Source organism: Petromyzon marinus, chromosome 84 (genome assembly GCF_048934315.1).
Source record: "Petromyzon marinus isolate PM22_M1 ecotype Great Lakes invasive population chromosome 84, UKy_Petmar_22M1.pri1.0, whole genome shotgun sequence".
Classification (NCBI taxonomy): Eukaryota; Metazoa; Chordata; class Hyperoartia; order Petromyzontiformes; family Petromyzontidae; genus Petromyzon; species Petromyzon marinus.
In genome coordinates this window covers 4,469,119-4,488,219 of record NC_133749.1, presented here as the reverse complement: position 1 = coordinate 4,488,219, position 19,101 = coordinate 4,469,119, and the positions used below count along the sequence as shown (strand labels likewise).

The 19,101-nt window shown below is 51.1% G+C and overlaps 1 protein-coding gene across 1 annotated transcript in view; it reads left to right on the top strand.

Moving 5' to 3' along the window:
- Positions 1-18,161, top strand: part of LOC142907875 (uncharacterized) — a 119,806-nt gene extending 101,645 nt beyond the window's left edge. Inside the window, exons 18-19 of the mRNA XM_076057778.1 lie at positions 4,327-4,456; positions 11,975-18,161. Of these exons, the coding sequence (XP_075913893.1) occupies positions 4,327-4,456; positions 11,975-12,114 (270 nt within the window). The 3' untranslated portion in view covers positions 12,115-18,161. The remainder of the gene's footprint in view (positions 1-4,326; positions 4,457-11,974) is intronic.
- The last annotated feature ends 940 nt before the right edge of the window (positions 18,162-19,101 follow it).

Here is a 19,101-nt window from a genome sequence, read left to right as displayed (position 1 = left end):
TCAATTACTCACACACACTCACTCACACACACACTTAATTACTCACACACACACACACTCACTCAATTACTCACTCACACACACACTCACTCAATTACTCACACTCACTCACACACACACACTCACACACTCACTCAATTCCTCACTCACACACACACACACTCATACACTCACACACTCACTCACTCACTCACACACTCACTCGCTCACACACACACTCAATTACTCACTCACACGCTCACTCACTCGCTCAGTTACTCACACACACACTCACACACTCACTCGCTCACTCACACACACACTCACTCACACACTCACTCGCTCACTCACACACACACTCAATTACTCACTCACACACTCACTCACTCAATTACTCACTTGCTCGCTCACTCACTCACTCAATTACTCACTCACACGCACACTCAATTACTCACTCACACACACACTCACTCACTCGCTTACTCACTCAATGCTCACTCGCTCACTCACACACACACTCAATTACTCACTCGCTCGCTCAATTACTCACTCGCTCGCTCACTCACTCACTCACACACACGCTCACTCGCTCATTCACACACACTCACTCACTCAACTACTCACTCACTCGCTCACTCGCTCACTCACTCACCCACACTCACTCACTCGCTCGCTCAATTACTCACTCACACACTCACTCAATTACTCACTCACACACACACTCGCTCACTCGCACACACACACTCACTCACTCGCTCACTCAATTACTCACTCACTTACTCACTCAATTACTCACTCACTCGCTCACTCGCTCACTCACTCACTCACTCGCTCACTCACTTACTCACTCACTCACACACTCACTCACTCATACACTCACTCACTCACTCGCTCACTCACTCACACACTCACTCACTCACACGCTCACTCACACACTCACACACTCACTCCATCAATTACTCACTCACTCACTCACACGCTCACTCACTCACCCATTCACTCACTCACATTCTGTGTGTACTAACTATCCCCACGCATTCCGTGTGTACCAACAACTCCCCGTTCCGTGCGTACCAACTCTGTGTGTACCAACTCTGTGTGTATCAACTCTGTGTGTACCAACTCTGTGTGTATCAACTCTGTGTATACCAACTCTGTGTGTACCAACTCTGTGTGTACCAACTCCGTGTATACCAACTCTGTGTGTACCAACTCCCCGTTCTGTGCATACCAACTCTGTGTGTACCAACTCCGTGTGTACCAACTCTGTGTATACCAACTCTGTGTATACCAACTCTGTGTGTACCAACTCTGTGTGTACCAACTCCCCGTTCCGTGTGTACCAACTCTGTGCGTACCAACTCTGTGTGTACCAACTCCCCGTTTTGTGTGTACCAACTCTGTGTGTACCAACTCTGTGTGTACCAACTCTGTGTATACCAACTCTGTGTGTACCAACTCTGTGTGTACCAACTCCGTGTATACCAACTCTGTGTGTACCAACTCCCCGTTCTGTGCATACCAACTCTGTGTGTACCAACTCCGTGTGTACCAACTCCTCGTTCTGTGTGTACCAACTCCTCGTTCTGTGTGTACCAACTCCGTGTGTACCAACTCTGTGTGTACCAACTCCGTGTGTACCCACTCTGTGTATACCAACAACTCCTCGTTCTGTGTGTACCAACTCTGTGTGTACCAACTCTGTGTGTACCAACTCTGTGTGTACCAACTCCCCGTTCCGTGTGTACAAACTCCGTGTGTACCAACTCACCGTTCCGTGTGTACCAACTCTGTGTGTACCAACTCTGTGTACCAACTCCCCGTTCTGTGTGTACCAACTCTGTGTGTACCAACTCCCCGTTCCGTGTGTACCCACTCTGTGTGTACCCACTCTGTGTGTACCCACTCTGTGTGTACCAACTCTGTGTGTACCAACTCTGTGTACCAACTCTGTGTGTACCAACAACTCCCCGTTCCGTGTGTACCCACTCTGTGTGTACCCACTCTGTGTGTACCAACTCCCCGTTCTGTGTGTACCAACTCTGTGTGTACCCACTCTGTGTGTACCCACTCTGTGTGTACCCACTCTGTGTGTACCAACTCTGTGTGTACCAACTCTGTGTGTACCAACTCTGTGTGTACCAACTCACCGTTCCGTGTGTACCAACTCCGTGTGTACCAACTCTGTGTGTACCAACTCCGTGTGTACCAACTCTGTGTGTACCACCAACTCTGTGTGTACCAACAACTCAGTGTGTACCAACTCTGTGTGTACCCACTCCGTGTGTACCAACTCTGTGTGTACCCACTCCGTGTGTACCAACTCTGTGTGTACCAACAACTCCGTGTGTACCAACTCTGTGTGTACCCACTCTGTGTGTACCAACAACTCTGTGTGTACCAACTCCGTGTGTACCAACTCCGTGTGTACCAACTCCGTGTGTACCCACAACTCCGTGTGTGCCCACTCCGTGTGTACCAACTCCGTGTGTGCCCACTCCGTGTGTACCAACTCTGTGTGTACCAACAACTCCGTGTGTACCCACAACTCCGTGTGTACCCACTCCGTGTGTACCAACTCCGTGTGTACCCACTCCGTGTGTACCAACTCCCCGTTCCGTGTGTACCATCTCTGTGTACCAACTCCGTGTGTACCCACTCCGTGTGTACCAACAACTCCGTGTGTACCAACAACTCTGTGTGTACCAACTCTGTGTGTACCAACTCTGTGTGTACCAACAACTCTGTGCGTACCAACTCCTCGTTCTGTGTGTACCAACAACTCTGTGCGTACCACCAACTCTGTGTGTACCAACTCTGTGTGTACCAACTCTGTGTGTACCAACAACTCTGTGCGTACCAACTCCCCGTTCTGTGTATACCAACAACTCCGTGTGTACCAACTCTGTGCATACCAACTCCTCGTTCTGTGTACCAACTCTGTGTGTACCAACAACTCCGTGTGTACCAACTCTGTGCGTACCAAATCCTCGTTCTGTGTACCCACTCCATGTGTACCAACTCTGTGTGTACCAACTCCTCGTTCTGTGTGTACCAACTCTGTGTGTACCAACTCCTCGTTCTGTGTGTACCAACAACTCTGTGTGTACCAACTCTGTGTGTACCAACTCCTCGTTCCGTGTGTACCCACTCCGTGTGTACCAACTCCGTGTGTACCAACAACTCCGTGTGTACCAACAACTCCGTGTGTACCACCAACTCTGTGTGTACCCACTCCGTGTGTACCAACTCTGTGTGTACCAACTCTGTGTGTAACAACTCTGTGTACCAACTCTGTGTGTACCAACTCCTCGTTCCGTGTGTACCCACTCCGTGTGTACCAACTCCGTGTGTACCAACAACTCCGTGTGTACCAACAACTCTGTGTGTACCAACAACTCTGTGTGTACCAACTCCGTGTGTACCAACTCTGTGTGTACCCACTCCGTGTGTACCAACAACTCTGTGCGTACCAACAACTCTGTTCTGTGTGTACCAACTCTGTGTGTACCAACAACTCTGTGTACCAACTCTGTGTGTACCCACTCCGTGTGTACCCACTCCGTGTGTACCAACAACTCTGTGTGTACCAACAACTCCGTGTGTACCAACAACTCCGTGTGTACCACCAACTCCGTGTGTACCAACAACTCCGTGTGTACCCACTCCGTGTGTACCACCAACTCTGTGTACCAACAACTCTGTGTGTACCAACTCTGTGTGTACCACCAACTCTGTGTGTACCAACTCCGTGTGTACCAACAACTCTGTGCGTACCAACAACTCTGTTCTGTGTGTACCCACTCCGTGTGTACCACCAACTCTGTGTACCAACAACTCTGTGTGTACCAACTCTGTGTGTACCACCAACTCTGTGTGTACCAACTCCGTGTGTACCAACAACTCTGTGCGTACCAACAACTCTGTTCTGTGTGTACCAACTCTGTGTGTACCAACAACTCTGTGTACCAACTCTGTGTGTACCCACTCCGTGTATACCAACAACTCCGTGTGTACCACCAACTCCGTGTATACCAACAACTCCGTGTGTACCACCAACTCCGTGTATACCAACAACTCTGTGTGTACCAACAACTCTGTGTACCAACAACTCTGTATGTACCAACAACTCTGTGTGTACCAACAACTCCGTGTATACCAACAACTCCGTGTGTATCAACAACTCCGTGTGTACCAACAACTCTGTGTGTACCAACTCTGTGTGTACCAACAACTCCGTGTGTACCACCCACTCCGTGTATACCAACAACTCCGTGTGTACCACCACCTCCGTGTGTACCACCACCTCCGTGTGTACCACCAACTCCCTTGACGTTGCGGCCACAGTTCAGCTGCCTAACTCGTCAGCTGTTTGAGTCGTACGTCACGGCGGTTCGTGCTGCCACCCTCACGCAACTCGAGCAGGCGCTGCTGGCGTGGATACAGCAGCACTGTGCACTGCCTACACTCCGCCCCTGTGAGTACTGTGTAGTGTACTGTGTGTACTGTGTGTACTGTGTGTGTAGTGTGTGTAGTGTGTGTAGTGTGTGTGTACTGTGTAGTGTGTGTACTGTGTGTGTGTGCTGGCGTGGATACAGCAGCACTGTGCACTGCCTACACTCCGCCCCTGTGAGTACTGTGTACTGTGTAGTGTGTACTGTGTGTGTACTGTGTGTGTGTGTGTAGTGTGTACTGTGTGTGTACTGTGTGTGTGTGTGCTGGCGTGGATACAGCAGCACTGTGCACTGCCTACACTCCGCCCCTGTGAGTACTGTGTAGTGTACTGTGTACTGTGTGTACTGTGTGTGTACTGTGTAGTGTGTGTACTGTGTGTGTGTGCTGGCGTGGATACAGCAGCACTGTGCACTGCCTACACTCCGCCCCTGTGTGTACTGTGTGTAGTGTGTGTGTACTGTGTACTGTGTATACTGTGTAGTGTGTGTGTACTGTGTGTGTAGTGTGTGTACTGTGTGTGTGTACTGTGTGTGTGTAGTGTGTGTACTCTGTGTGTGTGTGTGTAGTGTGTGTACTGTGTGTACTGTGTGTGTAGTGTGTGTACTGTGTGTGTGTGCTGGCGTGGATACAGCAGCACTGTGCACTGCCTACACTCCGCCCCTGTGAGTACTGTGTGTACTGTGTAGTGTGTACTGTGTAGTGTGTGTAGTGTGTGTACTGTGTGTGTGTGCTGGCGTGGATACAGCAGCACTGTGCACTGCCTACACTCCGCCCCTGTGAGTACTCTGTACTGTGTGTGTACTGTGTGTGTGTACTGTGTAGTGTGTACTGTGTGTGTACTGTGTGTGTGTGTAGTGTGTGTGTGTACTGTGTGTGTACTGTGTGTACTGTGTGTGTGTGTACTGTGTGTGTGTGTAGTGTGTGTGCTGGCGTGGATACAGCGGCACTGTGCACTGCCTACACTCCGCCCCTGTGAGTACTGTGTAGTGTGTGTACTGTGTAGTGTGTGTACTGTGTGTAGTGTGTGTAGTGTGTATTGTGTGTGTGTAGTGTGTGTACTGTGTGTGTGTGTGCTGGCGTGGATACAGCAGCACTGTGCACTGCCTACACTCCGCCCCTGTGAGTACTGTGGTGTGTGTACTGTGTGTGTACTGTAGTGTGTGTGTGTACTGTGTAGTGTGTATACTGTGTAGTGTGTATACTGTGTGTGTACTGTGTGCATGTGCTGTGTGTACTATGTGTGTACTGTGTAGTGTGTGTACTGTGAGTACTGTGTACTGTGTGTGTACTGTGTGTGTACTGTGTGTGTGTGTGTAGTGTGTGTGTAGTGTGTGTGTAGTGTGTGTACTGTGTGTGTACTGTGTAGTGTGTGTGTAGTGTGTGTGTAGTGTGTGTACTGTGTGTGTGTGCTGGCGTGGATACAGCAGCACTGTGCACTGCCTACACTCCGCCCCTGTGAATAGTGTGTACTGTGTGTACTGTGTAGTGTGTGTGTACTGTGTGTGTGTACTGTGTGTGTACTGTGTGTGTGTGTACTGTGTAGTGTGTGTACTGTGTGTACTGTGTGTGTACTGTGTGTACTGTGTGTGTGTGTACTGTGTGTGTACTGTGTAGTGTGTACTGTGTGTGTACTGTAGTGTGTGTAGTGTGTGTGTACTGTGTGTACTGTGTGTAGTGTGTACTGTGTGTGTGTGTGTGGTGTGTGTAGTGTGTGTAGTGTGTACTGTGTGTGTACTGTGTGTAGTGTGTGTACTGTGTGTGTAGTGTGTGTAGTGTGTACTGTGTGTGTGTACTGTGTGTACTGTGTAGTGTGTGCTGTGTGTACTGTGTGTGTGTACTGTGTAGTGTGTGTAGTGTGTGTAGTGTGTGTGTACTATGTAGTGTGTGTACTGTGTGTGTGTGTACTGTGTGTGTAGTGTGTGTAGTGTGTGTACTGTGTGTACTGTGTGTGTGTAGTGTGTGTGTGTGTACTGTGTGTACTGTGTGTGTACTGTGTGTGTGCTGGCGTGGATACAGCAGCACTGTGCACTGCCTACACTCCGCCCCTGTGAGTACTGTGGTGTGTAGTGTGTGTGTACTGTAGTGTGTACTGTGTGTGTGTGTACTGTGTAGTGTGTATACTGTGTAGTGTGTATACTGTGTGTGTACTGTGTGCATGTGCTGTGTGTACTATGTGTGTACTGTGTAGTGTGTGTACTGTGAGTACTGTGTACTGTGTGTGTACTGTGTGTGTACTGTGTGTGTACTGTGTGTACTGTGTGTGTGTGTGTAGTGTGTCTACTGTGTGTGTAGTGTGTGTACTGTGTGTGTGTGCTGGCGTGGATACAGCAGCACTGTGCACTGCCTACACTCCGCCCCTGTGAGTACTGTGTGTACTGTGTGTGTGTACTGTGTACTGTGTGTACTGTGTAGTGTGTGTGTACTGTGTGTAGTGTGTACTGTGTACTGTGTGTGTTCTGTGTGTGTACTGTGTGTGTGTGTAGTGTGTGTACTGTGTGTGCTGGCGTGGATACAGCAGCACTGTGCACTGCCTACACTCCGCCCCTGTGAGTACTGTGTACTGTGTGGTGTGTGTGTACTGTGTGTGTACTGTGTGTACTGTGTGTGTGTGTGTAGTGTGTGTGCTGTGTGTGTGTGTGCTGGCGTGGATACAGCAGCACTGTGCACTGCCTACACTCCGCCCCTGTGAGTACTGTGTACTGTGTGTAGTGTGTGTGTACTGTGTGTGTACTGTGTGTACTGTGTGTGTGTGTGTAGTGTGTGTACTGTGTACTGTGTGTGTACTGTGTAGTGTGTGTACTGTGTAGTGTACTGTGTGTGTGTGTACTGTGTGTGTGTGTAGTGTGTGTGTACTGTGTGTGTGTGTGTAGTGTGTGTACTGTGTGTGTGTACTGTGTGTGTACTGTGTGTGTACTGTGTGTACTGTGTAGTGTGTGTACTGTGTGTGTGTGCTGGCGTGGATACAGCAGCACTGTGCACTGCCTACACTCCGCCCCTGTGAGTACTGTGGTGTGTGTACTGTGTGTGTGTAGTGTGTGTGTACTGTATGTGTACTGTGTGGTGTGTGTGTACTGTGTGTGTACTGTGTGTACTGTGTGTGTGTGTGTGTAGTGTGTGTACTGTGTGTGTGTGTGCTGGCGTGGATACAGCAGCACTGTGCACTGCCTACACTCCGCCCCTGTGAGTACTGTGTAGTGTGGTGTGTACTGTGTGTGTACTGTGTGTGTGTACTCTGTGTAGTGTGTACTGTGTGTAGTGTGTACTGTGTAGTGTGTGTACTGTGTGTGTGTGTACTGTGTGTGTAGTGTGTGTAGTGTGTGTAGTGTGCACTGTGTGTACTGTGTGTACTGTGTGTGTGTACTGTGTGTGTACTGTGTGTGTACTGTGTAGTGTGTGTGTACTGTATGTGTGTGCTGGCGTGGATACAGCAGCACTGTGCACTGCCTACACTCCGCCCCTGTGAGTACTGTGTAGTGTGTGTAGTGTGTGTGTACTGTGTAGTGTACTGTGTGTGTACTGTGTGTACTGTGTGTAGTGTGTACTGTGTGTGTGTGTGGTGTGTGTAGTGTGTGTAGTGTGTACTGTGTGTGTACTGTGTGTAGTGTGTGTACTGTGTGTGTGTACTGTGTGTGTGTACTGTGTGTGTACTGTGTAGTGTGTACTGTGTGTGTAGTGTGTGTGTGTGTACTGTGTGTGTAGTGTGTAGTGTGTGTACTGTGTGTGTACTGTGTACTGTGTGTGTACTGTGTGTGTACTGTGTGTAGTGTGTACTGTGTGTGTAGTGTGTAGTGTGTGTACTGTGTGTGTAGTGTGTAGTGTGTGTACTGTGTGTGTACTGTGTGTAGTGTGTACTGTGTGTGTACTGTGTGTGTACTGTGTGTAGTGTGTACTGTGTGTGTAGTGTGTACTGTGTGTAGTGTGTACTGTGTGTGTACTGTGTGTGTACTGTATGTGTAGTGTGCTGTGTGTACTGTGTGTGTACTGTGTGTGTGTGTACTGTGTGTACTGTGTGTGTACTGTGTGTGTACTGTGTGTATGTGTGCTGGCGTGGATACAGCAGCACTGTGCACTGCCTACGCTCCGCCCCTGTGAGTACTGTGGTGTGTACTGTGTGTGTACTGTGTGTGTGTGTAGTGTGTACTGTGTGTAGTGTGTGTAGTGTGTACTGTGTGTGTGTACTGTGTGTGTACTGTGTGTAGTGTGTGTACTGTGTGTGTACTGTGTGTAGTGTGTGTAGTGTGTACTGTGTGTGTGTGTGTGTACTGTGTGTACTGTGTGTGTGTACTGTGTACTGTGTGTGTGTGTACTGTGTGTGTACTGTGTGTACTGTGTGTGTAGTGTGTACTGTGTGTAGTGTGTGTACTGTGTGTGTACTGTGTGTGTACTGTGTGTACTGTGTGTGTACTGTGTGTGTAGTGTGTGTACTGTGTGTACTGTGTGTGTGTAGTGTGTGTAGTGTGTGTAGTGTGTGTGTGTGTACTGTGTAGTGTGTGTAGTGTGTGTAGTGTGTGTACTGTGTGTGTACTGTGTGTGCTGTGTGTGTACTGTGTGTGTACTGTGTGTGCTGTGTGTGTACTGTGTGTGTGCTGTGTGTGTGTGCTGGCGTGGATACAGCAGCACTGTGCACTGCCTACGCTCCGCCCCTGTGTGTACTGTGTAGTGTGTACTGTGTGTGTAGTGTGTGTAGTGTGTAGTGTGTGTACTGTGTGTGTGTGTACTGTGTGTACTGTGTGTACTGTGTGTGTGTACTGTGTGTGTGTACTGTGTGTGTGTACTGTGTGTACTGTGTGTGTGTACTGTGTGTGTAGTGTGTGTACTGTGTAGTGTGTGTGTACTGTGTACTGTGTGTGTGTACTGTGTGTGTACTGTGTAGTGTGTACTGTGTGTGTACTATGTGTGTACTGTGTGTGTACTGTGTAGTGTGTACTGTGTAGTGTGTACTGTGTAGTGTGTGTACTGTGTGTGTACTGTGTAGTGTGTGTGTAGTGTGTACTGTGTGTGTGTACTGTGTGTGTGCTGTGTGTACTGTGTGTGTGCTGTGTGTACTGTGTACTGTGTGTGTGTACTGTGTGTGTGTACTGTGTGTGTACTGTGTGTGTACTGTGTGTGTGCTGGCGTGGATACAGCAGCACTGTGCACTGCCTACACTCCGCCCCTGTGAGTACTGTGTACTGTGTAGTGTGTGCTGTGTGTACTGTGTGTGTGTTTGTGTGTGTGTGTACTGTGTGTGTGTACTGTGTGGTGTGCGTGTACTGTGTAGTGTGTACTGTGTGTAGTGTGTGTAGTGTGTACTGTGTGGTGTGTGTGTGGTGTACTGTGTGTGTACTGTGTGTACTGTGTGTACTGTGTAGTGTGTACTGTGTAGTGTGTGTACTGTGTGTGTGCTGGTGTGGATACAGCAGCACTGTGCACTGCCTACACTCCACCCATGTGAGTACTGTGTGTAGTGTGTGTACTGTGTGTACTGTGTGTGTACTGTGTGTAGTGTGTGTGTACTGTGTGTGTACTGTGTGTGTACTGTGTGTACTGTGTAGTGTGTACTGTGTGTGTATTGTGTGTGTGTGTACTGTGTGTACTGTGTGTGTGTAGTGTGTGTACTGTGTAGTGTGTACTGTGTGTGTAGTGTGTGTGTGTACTGTGTGTGTACTGTGTGTAGTGTGTGTGTACTGTGTGTGTACTGTGTGTGTGTACTGTGTGTGTAGTGTGTGTGTGTGTACTGTGTAGTGTGTGTAGTGTGTACTGTGTGTGTACTGTGTAGTGTGTGTAGTGTGTGTACTGTGTGTGTGTACTGTGTAGTGTGTGTGTACTGTGTAGTGTACTGTGTAGTGTGTGTAGTGTGTGTACTGTGTGTGTGTACTGTGTAGTGTGTGTGTACTGTGTAATGTACTGTGTAGTGTGTGTACTGTGTACTGTGTGTGTACTGTGTGTGTACTGTGCACTGCCTACGCTCCGCCCCTGTGAGTACTGTGTGTGTACTGTGAGTACTGTGTAGTGTGTGTACTGTGTGTGTGTACTGTGTGTGTAGTGTGTGTGTAGTGTGTGTGTGTGTGTAGTGTGTGTGTGTACTGTGTGTGTAGTGTGTGTACTGTGTGTGTGTACTGTGTGTGTGTACTGTGTGTGTACTGTGTAGTGTGTGTGTACTGTGTGTGTGCTGTGTGTACTGTGTATATGCACTGTGTGTGTACTGTGTGTACTGTGTATATGCACTGTGTGTACACTGTGTGTACTGTGTGTGTACTGTGTGTGCTGTGTGTGTACTGTGTGTACACTGTGTGTACTGTGTGTGTACTGTGTATATGTACTGTGTGTGCTGTGTGTACTGTGTATATGTACTGTGTGTGTACACTGTGTGTACTGTGTGTGCTGTGTGTGTGTACACTGTGTGTACTGTGTGTGCTGTGTGTGTGTACTGTGTGTGTACTGTGTGTGTGTACTGTGTGTGTACTGTGTGTGTGTACTGTGTGTGTGTACTGTGTGTGTGTGTGTGCTGTGTGTGCTGTGTGTGTACTGTGTGTGCTGTGTGTGTGTACTGTGTGTGTACTGTGTATATGTACTGTGTGTGTACTGTGTGTGCTGTGTGTGTACTGTGTGTGCTGTGTGTACTGTGTGTGTGTAATGTGTGTACACTGTGTGTGTACTGTGTGTACTGTGTATATATACTGTGTGTGTACACTGTGTGTACTGTGTGTGCTGTGTGTGCTGTGTGTACTGTGTATATGCACTGTATATGTACTGTGTGTGCTGTGTGTGTACTGTGTGTGCACTGTGTGTACTGTGTGTGTACTGTGTGTGTACTGTGTATATGTACTGTGTGTGTACTGTGTGTGCTGTGTGTGTACTGTGTGTACTGTGTGTGTACTGTGTGTGTACTGTGTGTGCTGTGTATATGCACTGTGTATATGTACTGTGTGTACTGTGTATATGTACTGTGTGTGTACACTGTGTGTACTGTGTGTGCTGTGTGTGCTGTGTGTACTGTGTATATGCACTGTATATGTACTGTGTGTGCTGTGTGTGTACTGTGTGTGCACTGTGTGTACTGTGTGTGTACTGTGTGTGTACTGTGTATATGTACTGTGTGTGTACTGTGTGTGCTGTGTGTGTACTGTGTGTACTGTGTGTGTACTGTGTGTGCTGTGTATATGCACTGTGTATATGTACTGTGTGTACTGTGTGTGCTGTGTGTACTCTGTATATGCACTGTGTGTGTACTGTGTGTGCTGTGTGTGTGTACTGTGTGTACACTGTGTGTGTACTGTGTGTACACTGTGTATATGTACTGTGTGTGTGCTGTGTGTGTACTGTGTGTGTACTGTGTGTGCTGTGTGTGTACTGTGTGTGTACTGTGTATATGCACTGTGTGTGTACTGTGTGTGTACTGTGTATATGTACTGTGTGTGTACTGTGTGTACTGTGTGTGTACTGTGTGTGTGTACACTGTGTGTACACTGTGTGTGTGCTGTGTGTACTGTGTGTGTACTGTGTGTACACTGTGTGTGTACTGTGTGTGTACTGTGTGTGCTGTGTGTGTACTGTGCAGTGATGTCGCAGGCTTTGTGCGCTCTGAGCACCACCACCGCCATCCTCACGGATCCGTCTTCACTACCCCAGCAAGCAGCCCGTGCTGTCAACTTGCAGACGCCGTGCACGTCACCACCCAGCCCTCAGCAGCAGCCTTGACTCCTCCACCACCACAACAACCACCACCACAACCACCACCACCACCACAACCACCACCACCTGCACGTCACCACCCAGCCCTCAGCAGCAGCCCTGACTCCTCCACCACCACAACAACCACAACAACCACCATCACAACCACCACCACCACAACCACCACCACCACCACAACCACCACTCCGTGCACGTCACCACCCAGCCCTCAGCAGCAGCCCTGACTCCTCCTCCACCACAACAACCACCACAACCACTACAACCACCACAACCACCACAACCACCACAACAACCACCACTCCGTGCACGTCACCACCCAGCCCTCAGCAGCAGCCTTGACTCATCCACCACAACCACCACCACAACCACTACAACCACCACAACCACTACAACAACCACCACCATCACAACAACCACCACAACCAGCACAACCAGCACGTCACCACCCAGCCCTCAGCAGCAGCCCTGACTCCTCCTCCACCACAACAACCACCACCACCACAACCACCACCACCACAACCACCACCACCACCACAACCACCACAACCAGCACAACCAGCACGTCACCACCCAGCCCTCAGCAGCAGCCCTGACTCCTCCTCCACCACAACAACCACCACCACCACAACCACCACCACCACAACCACCACCACCACCACAACCACCACAACCAGCACAACCAGCACGTCACCACCCAGCCCTCAGCAGCAGCCCTGACTCCTCCTCCACCACAACAACCACCACCACCACAACCACCACCACCACAACCACCACCATCACAACCATTACAACAACCACCACCACCTGCACGTCACCACCCAGCCCTCAGCAGCAGCCTTGACTCATCCACCACAACCACCACAACCAGCACAACCATCACAACAACCACCACAACCACCACAACAACCACCACTCCGTGCACGTCACCACCCAGCCCTCAGCAGCAGCCCTGACTCCTCCTCCACCACAACAACCACCACAACCACCACCACCACCATCACAACAACCACCACAACCACCACCACCAGCACGTCACCACCCAGCCCTCAGCAGCAGCCTTGACTCTTCCACCACAACCACCACAACCACCACCACCACCACAACCACCACCACCACAACCAGCACAACAACCACCACTCCGTGCACGTCACCACCCAGCCCTCAGCAGCAGCCCTGACTCCTCCTCCACCACAACAACCACAACAACCACCATCACAACCACCACCACCTGCACGTCACCACCCAGCCCTCAGCAGCAGCCTTGACTCATCCACCACAACCATCATCACAACAACCACCACCACCACCACAACCACCACCACAACCACCACCACCAGCACGTCACCACCCAGCCCTCAGCAGCAGCCTTGACTCATCCACCACAACCACCACAACCACTACAACAACCACCACCACAACCACCACCACCAGCACGTCACCACCCAGCCCTCAGCAGCAGCCTTGACTCATCCACCACAACCACCACCACAACCACCATCACAACAACCACCACAACCACCACAACCACCACAACCACCAGCACGTCACCACCCAGCCCTCAGCAGCAGCCTTGACTCCTCCACCACAACCACTACAACAACCACCACAACCACCACCACCATCACAACAACCACCACAACCAGCACGTCACCACCCAGCCCTCAGCAGCAGCCCTGACTCCTCCTCCACCACAACAACCACCATCACAACCACCATCACAACCACCACCACAACCACCACCACAACAACCACAACCACCAGCACGTCACCACCCAGCCCTCAGCAGCAGCCTTGACTCATCCACCAGAACCACCACAACCACCACCACCACCACCACAACAACCACCACCACCAGCACGTCACCACCCAGCCCTCAGCAGCAGCCTTGACTCATCCACCACAACCACCACAACCACTACAACAACCACCACCACAACCACCACCACAACCACCATCACAACCACCACCACAACCACCACCACCAGCACGTCACCACCCAGCCCTCAGCAGCAGCCTTGACTCATCCACCACAACCACCACAACCACTACAACAACCACCACCACAACCACCACCACAACCACCATCACAACCACCACCACAACCACCACCACCTGCACGTCACCACCCAGCCCTCAGCAGCAGCCCTGACTCCTCCTCCACCACAACAACCACAACAACCACCATCACAACCACCACAACCATCACAACCACCACAACAACCACCAGCACGTCACCACCCAGCCCTCAGCAGCAGCCTTGACTCATCCACCACAACCACCACCACAACCACCACCACAACCACCACCACAACCACCACCACAACCACCACAACCACCACCCAGCCCTCAGCAGCAGCCTTGACTCATCCACCACAACCATCATCACAACAACCACCACCACCACCACCACCACCACCACAACCACCACCACCTGCACGTCACCACCCAGCCCTCAGCAGCAGCCCTGACTCCTCCACCACAACCACCACCACAACCACTACAACCACCACAACCACCACCACAACAACCACCACCACAACCACCACAACAACCACCACTCCGTGCACGTCACCACCCAGCCCTCAGCAGCAGCCTTGACTCATCCACCACAACCACCACCACCACCACCACCACAACCACCATCACAACAACCACCACAACCACCACCACCAGCATGTCACCACCCAGCCCTCAGCAGCAGCCCTGACTCATCCACCACAACCACCACCACAACCACCACAACCACCACCACCACCACAACAACCACAACCACCACCCAGCCCTCAGCAGCAGCCCTGACTCCTCCTCCACAACCACCACCACAACCACAACCACCACAACCACCACCACCTGCACGTCACCACCCAGCCCTCAGCAGCAGCCCTGACTCCTCCTCCACCACAACAACCACAACAACCACCATCACAACCACCACAACCATCACAACCACCACAACAACCACCAGCACGTCACCACCCAGCCCTCAGCAGCAGCCTTGACTCATCCACCACAACCACCACCACAACCACCACCACAACCACCACCACAACCACCACCACAACCACCACAACCACCACCCAGCCCTCAGCAGCAGCCTTGACTCATCCACCACAACCATCATCACAACAACCACCACCACCACCACCACCACAACCACCACCACCTGCACGTCACCACCCAGCCCTCAGCAGCAGCCCTGACTCCTCCACCACAACCACCACCACAACCACTACAACCACCACAACCACCACCACAACAACCACCACCACAACCACCACAACAACCACCACTCCGTGCACGTCACCACCCAGCCCTCAGCAGCAGCCTTGACTCATCCACCACAACCATCATCACAACCACTACAACAACCACCACCACCACAACCACCACCATCACAACCATTACAACAACCACCACCACCAGCATGTCACCACCCAGCCCTCAGCAGCAGCCTTGACTCATCCACCACAACCACCACCACCACAACCACCACCACAACCACCACCACCACCACAACCACCACCATCACAACCATTACAACAACCACCACCACCAGCATGTCACCACCCAGCCCTCAGCAGCAGCCTTGACTCATCCACCACAACCACCACCACAACCACCACCACCACCACCATCACAACAACCACCACAACCACCACCACCAGCATGTCACCACCCAGCCCTCAGCAGCAGCCCTGACTCATCCACCACAACCACCACAACCACCATCACAACCACCACAACAACCACAACCACCACAACCACAACCACCACAACCAGCACAACCACCACCACAACCACCACAACCACCACCACCAGCACGTCACCACCCAGCCCTCAGCAGCAGCCCTGACTCATCCACCACAACCACCACAACCACCACAACCACCACAACCACCACAACCACCACCACAACCACCACCACCAGCACGTCACCACCCAGCCCTCAGCAGCAGCCCTGACTCATCCACCACAACCACCACCACCACCACCACCACAACCACCACCACAACCACCACCACCACAACCACCACCACCACAACCACCACCACCACAACCACCACCACCACCATCACAACCACCACCCAGCTCTCAGCAGCAGCCCTGACTCAGCCACCAGCACCACCACAACCACCCCACAACCACCGCCACCACGACCACCACTACCACCACCCTCACCACCACCACCCTCACCACCACCACCACCACCACCCTCACCACCACCACAACCACCGCCACCACCACCGCCACCACCAACTCAGTCGCAGTTAATCATGGGGAGAGACAAAGGTGGTGGTGGTGGTGGTGGCGATGGTGGTGGTTGTGGTGGTGGTGGTGGTTGTGGTGGTGATGGTGGTGGTGGCGATGGCGGTGGTGGTGGTGATGGCGGTGGTGGTGGCGGTGATGGTGGAGATGGTGGTGGTGATGGTGGTGGTGGTGGTGGTGATGATGATGGTGGTGGTGGTTGTGGCGGTGGTTGTGGTGGTGGTGGCGGTGGTGATGGTGGTGGTGGTGGTGATGATGGTGGAGACGATGATGGTGGAGATGATGATGGTGGTGGTGGTGGTGATGATGGTGGTGGTTGTAGTGGTGGTGGTGGTGGTTGTGGTTGTAGTGGTTGTAGTGGTGGTGATGGTTGTGGTGGTGGTGGTGGTGGTGGTTCCGGCCACACCTCTAGGCCCCCCCCCCCCCCCTGTGTGTTGGTTCCACAGTGGGCGGCCTTCAAAGGGTGCTGCTCGCCACTGACAGCACTTGCCCCAACAGTCTGTTAAGGCTACACGGGGGAGGGAGGGGACCTTTGTCTTTGTGTGCCACACAAAGCCGAGGGCTGGCCCTGGCCCAGGCCCAGGGGTTGGGTTGGGTTGGGTCGCTTTTCCACTGCGCTGGAGCCGTGCCGTGCCACGGAGACTGACGTCACACGAACCCCGCTCGCCCCAACCACCCCGACCCCTCCTAAGCTCCTCCCACACCCCATCCATAACTCCTCCCCCACCTCTCCCAAACTCCTCCCCCACCCCTCCCAAACTCCCCCCCCACCCCCTCCCCCCACCCATCCCAAACCCCTCCCCTCCCAAACCCCTCCCACACCCCTCCCAAACTCCTCCCCCCACCCCTCCCAAACTCCTCCCCCACTCCAAAACCCCTCCCCCACCTCTCCCAAACTCCTCCCCCACCCCTCCCAAACTCCCCCCCCACCCCCTCCCCCCACCCATCCCAAACCCCTCCCCTCCCAAACCCCTCCCACACCCCTCCCAAACTCCTCCCCCCACCCCTCCCAAACTCCTCCCCCACTCCAAAACCCCTCCCACACCCTTACCACACCCCTCTCCCACCCCTCCCAAACTCCTCCCAAACTCCTCGCCCCACCCCTCCCAAACTCCTCCCCCCACCCCTCCCAAACTCCTCCCCCACTCCAAAACCCCTCCCACACCCCTCCCAAACTCCTCCCCCACCCCTCCAAAACCTCTCCCACACCCCTCCCAAACTCCTCCCCCCACCCCTCCCAAACTCCTCCCCTCCCAAACTCCTCCCCCCACCCCTCCAAAACCCCTCCCACACCCTTACCACACTCCTCCCCCACCCTCCAAACTCCTCCCCCACCCCTCCCAAACTCCTCCCCCCACCCTCCCAAACTCCTCCCCCCACCCCTCCCAAACTCCTCCCCTCCCAAACTCCTCCCCCCACCCCTCCAAAACCCCTCCCACACCCTTACCACACTCCTCCCCCACCCTCCAAACTCCTCCCCCACCCCTCCCAAACTCCTCCCCCCACCCTCCCAAACTCCTCCCCCCCACCCCTCCCAAACTCCTCCCCTCCCAAACTCCTCCCCCCACCCCTCCAAAACCCCTCCCACACCCTTACCACACCCCTCCCCCACCCCTCCCAAACTCCTCCCCCCACCCCTCCCCCCACCCCTACCCCTCCCCCCACCCCTCCCCCCACCGTGCCCTCTTTCTAAGAGAGAGAGAGTGGCGGGGGGGGGTGTCCTTAAACGGGATTTTATTTGGGCCACTAAAATATAAATATGCAAAAATATATATCGACAAATTGTGTGCGTGTGTGTGCGCGTCTCGTTTTTGTATGTCACGGGATAAGTTCATCTTGGTGGTGGTTGTTTCCGCTGCTGCTGCTGCTGCTCGGATTCAAAGTTGCGAACCCAAAGAATAACGTGTTCACGGTTATAGTCTTAGTTGTTTCGGTAAAGTCACCACGTTGAAGGGAAACAACAAAATAATAAAATATATATAAAACAATAAAAAATAATTCTCACGAAGAAGACGACCGTTTATGTTATGGTCGAAACGTCGTGAGAATTTTTTTATTGTTTTATATATTTTTTTTATTATTTTGTTGTTTCTCTTGAACGTGGTGAGACTTTACCGAAAAAACTAAGAATATGAATTACTGCAGTCACGAAAGCTTTAAATCAAAAAAGTGTTCACGGTTCTTTCGGTTGAAGTCACGGAGATAGAGAACAACAAAAAAAGAATAAAATTTAAATTAAAAAAAATATTAAAATAATACATTGGAAATAATAAAAGCAAAAAAAACGCACAATAAAAATAGTAAAATTTCATTAAAAATTTAAAAAAGTAAATTGAAAATAATAAAAGCAAAAAAACCGACAATAAAAAAAGTAAAATAAAAAATATATTAAAATAATACATTGGAAATAATAAAAGCAAAAAAAACCGCACAACAATAGTAAAATTTAATTAAAAGTTTAAATTAATTAAACTTAATAAAAGCGAAAAACCGACGATAAAAATAGTAAAATAAAAAATGTGAAAATAAATTGAAAATAAAAGCAAAAAAACCAACAATAAAAAAGTAAAATTTAATTAAAAGTTTAAAATTAATTAAAAATAATAAAAGTAAAAAACCGACAATAAAAATAGTTAAATAAAAAAAATTGAAAATAAATTGAAAATAATAAAAGCAAAAAACCCACAATAAAAAAGTAAAATTTAATAAAAAGTTTAAAATTAATTA